Genomic DNA, 12836 nt, shown 5'->3' on the forward strand with positions numbered 1-12836 from the left:
GTTTGTAGTCGAATACACTTTTAAAAAACTAAACAAAACAATAGCTAGGTGTTTCACAGATACCATAATGTCAACCATAATTATTGGACAATTCCAATTTCTCTGGAGACTTAAAACAAAAAATGCCTTCACACCAATGCAGGTCCCAGACTGGTCCTCTTGAATGACTGGGTATAACCTGCTCCCACACATTAGCCATAAAGTACAGAGAAGGTTAATTAGATTCTTTATTGATTCCACCAATGTATTAGTAGATATGATAATAATAAATGGTACTTTTACATTCTCTTAACCAAAAATATAACAAATATTTACACTCAATAAAAATACAAAAAGCATACAGAGGCACTGTCTTTCTAAAAGACATAAGTTTAAGAGGTATCAAAAAATAGGAGACAAACATTGCTTGTTACAGGACACTTTACAATCACTGAATTGTGCAGTATAATTGCTATTTGATTATTATGACTGTGCAGTTTTGTTTTTGTCCTTTGCTGATCAGCTCACGTTTCAATTTTAAAAGGTTAAGTACAACTGTATTCTGTGTATCAAAAGTAAAGAAGCCTTAAAAAAGCACAACAGAAATTAAAGATGAACTGGGGTTCAAGTTTAAATTTGAAAATGTACTGTGACACTTTTTTGAAGATTTATCCCTTTGCTATATCGCATTTACGGTAATACTAAAGGGATACATCTACTTTAATATCACATTTTTTAGAAATGTATGTATCAGAATAATAATCAGAGTCTTAAATATACAAGGAAACTCTTTCTCCCCTTCTTTTTAAAGGGGAGAAAACACTTTGTAAAAATTAGAATTGTTCTTGGATATCTCCATGATTACTGTCACATTTCAAGCCTAGGAGAGATTCTCAAAGTGGTTATGCAGATGATGACAATGCGACATCACCCTCAAGAAAAACCATTTAAAGGCTTTTTCTCCCCAAATATCATACTGCAAGTAACCATTTGGAGAAAGTAAGACTCTATTAAATTACAATAAACCTTTATGGAAGTATATATTGGATTTACTAATTCTCCAAATCTTTCATTATGCAGAGATTTTTTTTGTTGAAACTTATTATTTGGCAAAAGTTTGCAGTGAGGATTTACTGCTTCAATAGCCCTGGCAGATTCAGAGTTGTGGTACAACGAGGGCACAGATCTCTTCAGTATACTTATAAATTTATAAAATAAAAACAAATGGGCATTTTGAATTGGAGCAAGTATAGGTTAAGGCGTCTCTTGTTCTAGTCGCATGACAAATTAAGAGAAGGCAGGAATGTACCGTAAATTAGAATATAAAGATCAAAACGCCACGATATTTTAAGGGATAAATACATATCAAACTAGAAAGCATTTGGCTTTAGTTCTTGATCAATGTGATCAGCTGATCCAAACACTCACATTTCAAGCTACAGGAAACAAAGGCAGCTACAAGGTGCAAGTCCAAAACCACAAGCCTCTGACTCTCTGTGCAAGATATTATCCACAACATTGAGGACGATGATGGAGAAGGCTCCCATCTGGTTTGAAAGACCTGCTAAAAAAACAGATACTGTGCAAACAGCACATTTTTCTGGGGAGTGGATAAAAAATGGTGAGAATAAATACCCAAACTGGATAAAAAGATGGTTGTAGCAAAAATATCTTTCACTTTGTTTTGCTCTGGACATGAAAATAATATTGTGTAAATCAGTGAAAGAAAACTTTATGATCACAGGACCACTGTTTATAGATCAAACCTTTACAATGTGACTTTCAAACCAGGATTTTTGATCCAGGTTACTTTCCATTTCAATGGGCCAAGAAAGCTATGAAGCCAACTAGCCTCATTCTAACATACCTGGGGTTAATTTCTAAGGCTTAAGTTTCGTATTTACAGTTTTTTGCCCATGGGAATTTTTCAGACACGTTATTTTTCCTAAAATGAAGAAATTATCATTTTGATAGAAAAGATGGACTACTGCCATTTACCAGTTGGAACTGATTTACGATTTTAAAATGAAGGAAATAGGAGGATGATAGAGAGAAGGAAGAGAGAGCTAGGAAAAAATGAGAACAAACTTTTCAAAAGGAAGTAGTAAGCCAACGAAATCCTATAAATTCACATATGGATAACCATTCAGAAGTAAACCTATTTTTGGCTCCAAGTTGATCTGGGTAGTACACATTAATGGCTTTGGCTTTTTTTTTTTTTGGTAGTCACAGAAGTTTATTAACCTTTCACTTGCCTTTACACTAAAAAACAAATGAAAAAATTTAAACTTAAGATGTAGAAAAACATCATACTTAATCTTTTTTAAATGCGGAAAGTCTACCTCATCCAGTAAACAGTCACTGAAATTTTAACTAAATACTTAAGAGTGCCACGCCCAACAGGCTGTTAAATATATATATCTCCTTCCTCTCAAGGCCTAAAGTGAAAACCGAGAAATAATCATTTCCATAATTCTAGCTCCTCTTTCCCCCACAAAATTTTCAACCAATTATAGACCTTGGTGTGCTAATGAGCTTTACCTGCAGCCAACTGGGAGCTGCAGGGTTTATGAAGATTAAAAACAGCCTTGTGCTGTGAGATGGGGGTTGGGTGGTGGGTGCCGCAGAACACCTCATAAAGCTAAATTGATCTTCATGACTATACCGCCAAAGATAACATGTCCTTTAAAAAAACTCCATATTTGAGTTGTGAAAAATTTTAGGTATGGGTTTCTACAGAGTAGAACTGTCTAGAACTCATTCTCTATTTACTGCATTTATACTTATAGCTACAGTTAGACAGAGAATGACTTTCACTTCAGAAAGAACTGGTATACATGTTATGTAAGATAAACATTTCATTCTTTGGAAATTAGAGTTGCTACACACCCCATCATACCCCTTCCTTTTCCCAAGAGACTGCTAAGACCCTGTGGTAGCTTCATTTGGCCTTCCAAATCCTGACCAGCAGATGGCAGTATTCTCCTTCCTAACACCTCAACAGCAAAGGGATTCCTGTTCCACTCAAACTGAGACCCTGCATTTCGTTGGTGCTATAGATGGTTACATCTCTGTATAGATCAAACATATCATCCTGTAAAGATGGCTTCAGTTTGGTCAGATCAGAGACAGTTTTATGGCCTCAAACATGAACATCAATTAACAAGAGCTCCCAAATACAAACAAAACCACAAAACTTCAAATAATAAGTTACTTTTCAAATACATAAAAATATCCTTGGTATTGGCAGACATTCTGAATTTGTCTGTTAACCCAAGCTATGGCTTGAAAATACTACCACTACTACTATCTTAAAAATAACATGTTAAAGGAAAATCTATAGTGATATATATGGGGAGGACTCGAGTTTGAATTTGTTCTAGTAACTGTGGTCCCAAGGCAGGTCTGGTGTGCAAAGCGAAGACTGGTATCCAGGCACAACATCCATAGCTGAGGAAACTATGCATCTGCAGGGATTAAATGAAAGGAAGCATGATTCAGGGCTATCTCATTGCTCAGAGTACAGGGAATAAAACCTCTGGGCTAGCAGCAGGAGCAGCGAGCTATTTGTTGGCAACGGCCTGCAGAATTGTGAGTTGGTTCTGCCCACTCCTTCCTCCGTGACTTTCAGTAGACTTCAATCAGGTCAATCCAAAGGCTACACTGCTGAAACCTGTTCATTTTCTGAAAATAATAGAAACACAGTTAAGCGGTAGGTCAGCATATTAATGAAGATCAACTAACAATCCAGTTATCTGTTTAAAAAATTAGTCAATTTCAATAAAGAAATCCTCTCAAATATCCCATCAAAGGCCAGATTTTATTGTAATGACATTTTTGAGTTCTGATCACACTGAAGGCTAACAATCAACTGGAATTTCAGAACTGCTTTTTAACCACTTTATTACTAGATTGTTTAAAAGGATAAAATTCATTTATTGCCAAAATTGCAAAGTTGGTCAAGAGTTCTGCTAATAAGAGGAACTCTATCAAACAGCATGATTTCAGATAATTTGACATTTTGATACTTGGAGTTTCAAGTGTCCATGCATTAGTGTAAAACACAACTCTACCAATGTCAAGTGCCTCCTCTTAAAATTATCCTTTTACACTGAGCTGCTATCTATTAAATACAATCAGCTTGCCCCCTCCATTTACAAAAAACACACCATCGTATTTAGGCATTTCTTTTTCTAACAGAGATTTCTAAAGCAGTTAAAGAAGACATTTCTGATTATGTGAAATACCAGAGCAAAGACCATTCAATGTGTTTAGCAATTCATTTAAGAGCCATTAAGGTAGTTTGTCAACATACCATCTGCTTCGCTATCTGCGTCAGTCACATCTGCTAGTTTAGGATGGGATGGCTGCAAATTATGCCTCTGAGGCTGAGTTATGATCTTCGATGGAACACAGGCCACAGGGTTGCTACTGAGAGAAGCTGGTGGCAGTCTAGAGAGGCTGTTATGCATCATCTTTGACCTCTGCACTGCCACACTATAATCTGGAGGTTTTAGGTGTAGGTGGGGTCCTTCCTTTAGGTCTGCTAAAGAAATCCCCATGTATCCTGGAGGAGTGGGAGGTGGCTCCCTATACCTATCCTCCTTCCTGGGTGAGGTGACACAGTACACTGGCATGAAAAATAAGCAATGGAGATGTTAATGAAAAATATAAGGAATGAAAAAAAAACATACTGAAACTTATTACAATGACAAAATAGAGCTTTAAAACTGACAAAATGAATATATTTGAACACAATGGCAGCAGGTTAAAAACACTTTTAATAAGCTTAATAAACATGATATTTAAACTTGTTTTTAAAATACATAAATTACATTGGGTTTTACAAACATTAAATAGAATGAGACAGTTGAAGGAGATGACACTGATGACAAGCTTCCTCCTTTCACAGGTCAGACCACAAATCACAGAAGTGTGTGACAAATTCCTCAAGGAATACAAGCCCCAAAAAAAAGGTGAATGAGTCAGAGACATTTAAGAATTCACCCTGAACATCTATACTCTATTAAATGGGGGGATTGTCACAGAAATGACGTTTAGGCCCTCTACTTAAGGGCTATTTCACGTCAGTGCTGGCATATAAACAACTTTAAAGAGGAACTAATTCCTTCAAAGACCTTATTCCTAACCTCTGCTCTATGATTAAGTGAGAAGAAAAGCCATAATTTTAGGAAATCCATCTTAAATTAAGTTCCTCTGATTTTCAGTGGACATGAAAAATAATGGTGACTTAAAATCTTTTGCCCTAAGTTTGTACACCCTGGGTCTAAGGCAAAGCTTCAAAAAGCATCAGAAATAAGTTAAAAAGGAAGTTCCATGAAATTAAGACCAATCCACAAGACTCACAGGACAAATGGCTCTGAGTATCTTGATCATTAAGTAACTTTTAAAATACAAACACTATCTATATACAAGAAGAATAAATTAAAAAGGATCATTAAATTCTCCCCTTAGAGAATCAAGTTTGCCGATGCTGAAATTTCTACAACTCTACCAGTAAAATCTGCATGTAGTATCAAGGTCAGAAAGGATTTCCATTCCCATCTGAGGAGAATGGAGTGGGGAGGGGGTGGAGAGGTTGTGAAAAGAAGACAAGAATGACGAATGTAAGTGATTTGCCCAGAGTCAGCTAGAAATGAACAAAAAAAATTTTTTTTAATCTATTTTCCCAAATGGATAAGAAGAGAAAGATTTTACATCCTTGCACACACATGCTTGTATATCCATATAACAGTTACCTAAAAGGCTTTAATAAAAAATCCTTGGAGAAAACTGAATGAACTAAAAAAGTCCAACCTATAATGAAATTTGACAAGTAAAAAATAAATATGCTAAAAAAAGCACGTGTCTTTCATATTTTTAGTAGTTTAAATTGACATCACGAATATAGTATAAAGAGTTGATTATGATAATATTGATTCAAAGTACAGTCACTCCACATAAGAAAAAAACCACAGGTGCTATTATATCTAAGTACTTATATAAACTCAAGAATAAGGAAAAAAATGTATTTGACGGCCAAATACTAAAAGAATACACCAAGAAAGCTGTGCATGGTTAGAATGGAATCCACAAACAGAAGCTGGCACACCCATGATATGTGCTAGGAGGGTATAATGAAAAATGTTTGGGTCTTCTTTTTTTTTTGGCTGCATCGCGTAGCATGTGGGATCTTAGTTCCCTGACCAGGGATGAAACCCGTGCCCCCTGCAGTGGAAGCACAGAGTCTTAACCACTGGACTGCCAGGGAAGTCCCTGTTTTGGACTTCTTCATCACACTTTTTCCACCACTTGTACTACTTAAAAGCAGTATCAGATTCAAAGTTTCTACCATGTATGCAAAGCAAGTAGGGTCCAAACAATTTATGAGGTGGCAAAGAGAATAATCCCTTTACTACTACTGCACAGTAATGCAATAATATTTTAATAAAACCAAAAAGATCTCAAAAGCAAAACAAGACATATAAACCTGTCCCCCTTATTAAATTCCTGCATGTCAGCTTTTTCATTTTAAATGGCTTGAATATCTGCCCTAAAGCCTTTGAGAAATCATGAACTTTTTGAACATAATTTGCATGTGGAGGGAGGAAAGAGAGATTAGAGTAAGAGAAGGGAATTTTCCAAGAATAAAATTCTGGGCCAAGGTCACTTTACCACTTAAATTCTAAATGCCACAGATATGACAAAGAACACACAACTTACCAATCAAGCCCTTTTCTGTACTCGAAGTAACAGTTTTATAAACGGGGTCGATGCCGTCCTTGTGGTCCAAGCCTTCAGCTGACTCAGCTGGGGTGCTCTCCAACACTCTCCGTTTAACTGTCCCATAGTTTGGTTCGTATGTATCAGACAGAGAACTAGAAGAAGCCCAACTCTGCCTCATCTGATTAGTCTCTAGGCTTCCTTTACACTGACCACAAGTTCGAGAGCAGCCTTTAGGACAGGTACAGGGCTCACAGTCAGTGGGTTCAACTTCAGCTATGGGACCATCCAAATGGGTATGTCGATAAGAGTTCAAAAAATCCCAGCCTTTTGGGTTTGGAAGGCTTTGGAAGTTGTCATGGGAGCTGCTTGAACAGGAAGTCCAACTTCCACGACCACTATCAGCTGCTTCTATAATGATATGCTCGTGAGAAATCTCGTCATTGCTCATAGAAGATGAGACAGCTAAATTCTTGATTAGTGATGGCTTTGAGAGTGTCCACCTAAAATTGGAGATACACAATTAAAAGTAATTTACTGGCTTAATGGAAAAATTTTCTTCAGTCCATTGCAAGTATTACTGCCTACAAGAGACTATAGAACATGCATCACAAGTGTTTAATGCCAACATAACCTTGTGGAAAAAAATGACACTGTAATCAATCATTAACATTAATGTTAATACTTAGCTCGAAACATACACTGAAGAAACTCAAATACTTAACAAGGTTTCCTCAGAATTTTTCTTGAATTATTATGAAAGATGAGGTTTGAAATGAATAAAATTAAGTATACATTTTCATTCTTGGTCAACATAATGCAACACTAGATTCTCTCCATGCACACAGAATTAAGAATCCTCAATTACAGGAACCATGTTTTATTTTTCAGTGTCTCTGAGGTACCAAGGAAACAGCAACTTCCCCAGTTACCTACTACTAAATGAATTCTATCGTTTATAGCAAGGGTTCTCAAACTTAGTTTCATGGACCAAATCAAGCCAACAGCCTGTTTTTTTATGGTCTTGAGCAAAGCATGGTTTTTACGTTTTAAAGGGTTTAAACAAAATGGAACAAAATACTCCAAAGATTTTGAGACAGAGACCATATGCAGCCTGCAAAGCCTAAAATATGTACTCCTTTAAATGGGCCTTTACCTGCCCACCCCCCAAAAGGTTTGTGACTCCCTGATTTATAGTACAGAGCACATAGAGCAGGGATCAGCAAACTAGAGCCCAAGGGCAAATCCAGCCCTCTACCTGTTTTTGTAAATAAAGTTTTATTGGGACACAGCATGCCCATTTGTTTACAAATTGTCTAAGGCTGTTCTGAGGCAACAATAGCAGGGTTGAGCAATTGCAACAGAGAGTTTACAGCCAGCTACGTCTACAGTATTTACTATCTAACTTTTACAGAAACAGTTTGCTGACTCCTGGTCTAGAGAACCATAGTTTAGAAACCTTTATAAGTACGATGATAATACTTCACTATATCTTAAATTTTTCATATTAAAGTGTACCAGATTTAACAGTATCAGTTTAGAATCAACTTTCTCAGTGCTTTCTGAAGATTTCCATTTTGTTTGATTCTAAATAGAAATTTAGAGTTAACTTTTTTTTTTAAATTGACTTTTTGCTAGCTGATAATTCTTACTCTCCAAATCATACTTTGAGAGAGAGAGTAAGGATCAAGGACTAGTCCTACTCTCCCAATCTGTCTACAACGTTTATAGCACTGAGGGTACTTCCCATTACACACGCTTTTTGAGCAATCTCTAACCTTACAGCCAGAATGCAAGAACTACTTCCCACCTACCAATAGCATCTTCACTTTGAGTTCTTATTGATCGAAAAGATACATGATGTAAGTTACTTGAATCCAGTAACACTTAAAAAATGAGCACCCATATATCTTTCAAAATAGTACTTATTTGCATATTCAGTATAGAGAATACATGCTTGGTTCTCCTGTTCTTTCAACTACCCCTTTGGTGGGGGTGGTTTGAGGTTCAAATTAGGGAGCACTGCTTGCGGTGGCCACTCGGCTAGGGTTTTGTGATGTGAACCCAGGCAAGGATGTTTACCCAGGGCCAGGCTGACTATGGTCTCCTATCCCTGAGGAGTGCTCTGTCTTTTCAAATGCTCCAGTGGATTCAGGGACTGCCACAGCCTGGGAGGAACACCGTTCATCCTGTAGAGCTGCAGACATGGAGTCAACAGAGCAATTGCTCACAATGCTGGACCGTGAAGAAATCTCACTATGGCTGGAGTCAGACAAGTTGTCAGATTTAGCTGATGGTATAAGTGTATAACCTGAATGAGAGAAGACAATTGATCAAACTACAAAACAAGGGAACGGGAGTGGGGAGGGTCAGGGAGAGGACAAAGAAAAATATAAAAAGAACAAAACATAAAGTGAGTATCAATGTCAATTTCCATCTATGTAGATGTAATGGTGCCGATTTTCTGTACATGTTCCTTTACATATCCATTCACCTACCTACCCACACGGCACCAATCTAATTCCAAATTCAAGAAATAGAAAGTCAAAACCCAGTATTACTGAGAAAACTAGTTCAAAGGTAAATCTGCCCTAGGCTCTCACATAGCTACAAGCATTTAATAAAACAAGAGGCATTAAATATATTACAAAACATTAAAAAGTAGACATCTTGAACTTCTCAACTTCTTTTTAACCCTATGTCCCCTCCCCTTTGATTAATATAAATATTTCAAGGCCTGACCTGAGTGTCCAAAATACCACCTCGAGGCAGGGGTATGTAAGGGGAGTCAGGACTCAAGGGAAAGAATTTTATTTTTGTTTTTTCAAACTGCAAATACCCTAGATATTTTGCTTTTGTCACCTAAGAAGTCTTGCCCCAAGTTAAAAGCCATTGTTTTAGTATTTTTAAATAAATTGTTTTAGATTTGGACTTACTCTTATACCTAGTTTCCTTTTTCTTCACCAATTTAGCAGAATATTACATTAAACAGCTGAACTGACAGATTTACAAGAATGTAACATGAAAAAACCCAGCATCTACCTGTTTTAAATTGCTCTATGACTTACTGCACAGCAGATATAGCTAGAGAGATTTTCTTTAGCATTCTCTGGAATGAAGGGGTGGAGATGGAGTAAGGTGGAAGGTTCCAAAAACAAATCTGCAGCATGATAGTTAATGTACACAATCGTCTGTTTTGGTAACTGTTAGAAAAATAACCAAACTTCTTTTGTTGAGAAATAAAGAAAATGCTGTAGTAATCCCAGCAAGGAGTAGGTCTCAAAGAAGTAAACAATTATCTTCTTGTTCACTGAGAGAAGAATGAGGTTGATTAGGTGCATGACCTTTGGGTCCATTCCTAGAAATCTCAAGAAGAACTATAGGCTTTACACTCACATATAGCTCAAGTTATTACAAAAAAATTGTTGAATAATAACTTTATTAATTAGTGTCATTAACTATTTCAAAAACAAAACTTAAGACTCAGAAAATGTGTGATCTGCATTTGGCTTTTGTGCCAGGCACAGGACAAGCCAAGGCAAGTCAGTCTCTTGACTCCTACCCCAGTTCTCTGATCTTGGGATCACTGCTATTTCTCAGTGCCCTTCATGAAGTGATCGGTCAATTTTCAAGAGGACCAAGAAAATGGATGTGGTAAATAAACTAAAAAAAATTCTTCCTCAAAAGAAAAAGTCATTGTTCTTTTATCCTGGGGGACAGACTTGCTTTACTGTTTTAAAAATAATTTCATTCTTATGTCTGTTAGATCAGTACTTGTCAAATATAATTAACTCTAAGAATTACCTGGAAGGCTTATTAAAATACACATTCTTGGGCCTATTTCTGGCAATTCAAATTTACAAGGTCTGCAGTGGGACACAGTAAGTTTTTAACAAGTTCCCCAGATGTTTCTGAACCTGCTATGTTAGACTATCTCCTCCCTCCTCTGATCAGAGTATATATGAAAAGTGGATGATATAAAAAAGTTTATGTGGACAAGATACAGTTTCTTGCCTTCCAAACACTTCACTTTAGCTTGTAAAGTAGTTGCAGTAATAAGATAGCAACACAATTATCTAAGGCAAAGGTTCTGATCAGATTGTTACTGGGGGATTTAATGTAGAAGTAAATACTGGTTCCTAAAAAGCCTCCTCTACTTATTGCACTCACAGACCCAACTGCTACCAGCAGGAAATAAAGCCAACTACAGAAAACAAGAGTATTAAGTTTACTAACATCAGCAAAATAACATATGTACAAATAAGGCACTTTAAACGGATACGATTTTGTTGTTGGAGGACCTGTAACACTAATCATAAAATGCTCATAAATAGTATTTTAATAAGTTGTCTGTCTGAGCCTTATTTGACAAATGACTTAATTTAAGCTACATTTACATTAATAAATGAAAACAAATTTCACACTAAAATTAAGTAAGGAACTTCATCAGAGTGTCTTTCTCCTTTTAGACTTGAATCGCGTATAGAAGCAGTTTAAAGTGTTACTGTTGCCTCGGCTATTTGAATTGAAGATGTCATTCCCTTTCTCATCTTTGATGTTGCTTCCAACATCCTTCACTTTCTCACAGCTTTCTGTAGCTTGATTGAGATCTGCGTCCTCTTTTTTGCTGTTGGCTAGTCTCTCCCTTGAAAGAGTTCTTTCCCTAAATCTTCTAAACGGGGATGTCATTCTTTTTCTGGCTGTGTTCTCACAACTTGTCCTGTCTCTATTCTCCTCAGTGGCCTTCTCGGTCCTGTCTGTTCTTTTGGCTGTGCTCCTGGTAATCTGTTGGATTTTCTTTTGCAAGTAAACCCCACCTATTCCGGGGCAGCTGTGGCCACTGATCTTGGTGCTGGACTCACGGGGAGGGGATGAGGAAGACCCTGAGAGGCGCAGCAGGATGCTGTGATCAGATATGATACTGCCAACTGGAGGGAGAGATGCAAAAACCCTGTCATGGTCAATTAATTCTTTCCAATTAATCACAATTAGCCTGGTTTTATAACATTTCACTATTAAAAAATTCTAACATCTTGACAATATCTGAAAAATTGAAATCTAGCAACATATTTTTTAATGCATGGAGATTCTACTATATAGCATAAACAAGACAGAACACAGGAGAAAGGTTACCTTGATCAGAATAAGCTGGTAATAAAAAATTGCTGAAAGTAACCCAAGCTGGTAAAATCATAAGCCAAAATATGACAAGAGTATCAAATAACCAGAATTATTTCTCAAAAGTAACTATGTCTAGAATTTTCAGGCAGATTCTACTAAGAAAAAGCTTAGCAAAAATCAGATAGGACATATAAATAGTATATACAATAGATGTATTTATAAAGCACAATTTCTGATCCTATTTCCTCTACAAGGCAGAGAGGTTGCCTGCCTGAAGCATTGGGGAAGATAAAGGTTAAGGCCTCTTGATGTCTCACTTTTTCAGTTCTTTCTTGTTTAAATTCTCCTTTTAAAAATCGCGAACGTAGGCTTATTTTCTTAACTGTTAGAAAACAAAGAACTATTCCAAAGTATAGCAAGAACCAGAAACACATTCTAATAACATACTCTTAGTTTAATGACATTTTTGTTCAATCACGGACCAATGGCAAAAACCTGTCTATGGAAATAAACAAGCAGAAATAGTTTTGAAGAAAATAATTTTCTCAGATTTCTAAGGATTCAGATCATGACTATGACAGGCTCACAAATCTATAAACATCATGGTCAACTGTTGGCCACATACTGAAAGACACAATAGAGAAAAGACTTCTCTATTCCAGTGGTTAAAATGCATTTGTTTGGAATAAGAGCAATGGGGAAATTTCTGTTCCTAACACCTCTTCCCACAAGTCACAATGACCCATAAAACACCAAATCCAATTCAACTAGTTTCCTGGTTAGAGAACTGTCTATAATGGGACCTCTGGAGGGTGTAAAGATGTTCTGAAAGAGCATTAAGAGCATATGGACATTGTTCATCTGGACCATCTGTGTGAACAGGCACTGTTCCCAGCCCCAATCCTTGGGACCTGATAAAGGGTACTCTGGATAGGATACACACATAGTAAAGAGATGAAAGATATCTGTGTGCCTTCCTGAATCATATATGAGCTGTATACAACAGGAATGGA

The 12836-nt window shown here is 36.7% G+C and overlaps 1 protein-coding gene across 8 annotated transcripts in view; it reads right to left on the bottom strand.

Moving 5' to 3' along the window:
* Nucleotides 1–209: 209 nt before the first annotated feature.
* Nucleotides 210–12836, bottom strand: part of RAPGEF6 (Rap guanine nucleotide exchange factor 6) — a 229205-nt gene continuing 216578 nt past the window's right edge. For 4 of the 8 annotated variants that reach the window (XM_036846996.1, XM_036846991.1, XM_036846992.1 and 1 more), the window contains 5 exons: nt 11520–11630; nt 8785–9013; nt 6703–7205; nt 4295–4609; nt 210–3663 (listed from right to left, as the gene is read on the bottom strand). In XM_036846996.1, the coding sequence (XP_036702891.1) occupies nt 3638–3663; nt 4295–4609; nt 6703–7205; nt 8785–9013; nt 11520–11630 (1184 nt within the window). In that variant the 3' untranslated portion in view covers nt 210–3637. Of the gene's footprint in view, nt 3664–4294; nt 4610–6702; nt 7206–8784; nt 9014–11148; nt 11631–12836 lie in introns of those variants that run through there. The other 4 variants (XM_036846995.1, XM_036846993.1, XM_036846998.1 and 1 more) reach the window with 3 other exon arrangements.

The sequence above is a fragment of the Balaenoptera musculus genome, chromosome 3 (assembly GCF_009873245.2).
Source record: "Balaenoptera musculus isolate JJ_BM4_2016_0621 chromosome 3, mBalMus1.pri.v3, whole genome shotgun sequence".
Classification (NCBI taxonomy): Eukaryota; Metazoa; Chordata; class Mammalia; order Artiodactyla; family Balaenopteridae; genus Balaenoptera; species Balaenoptera musculus.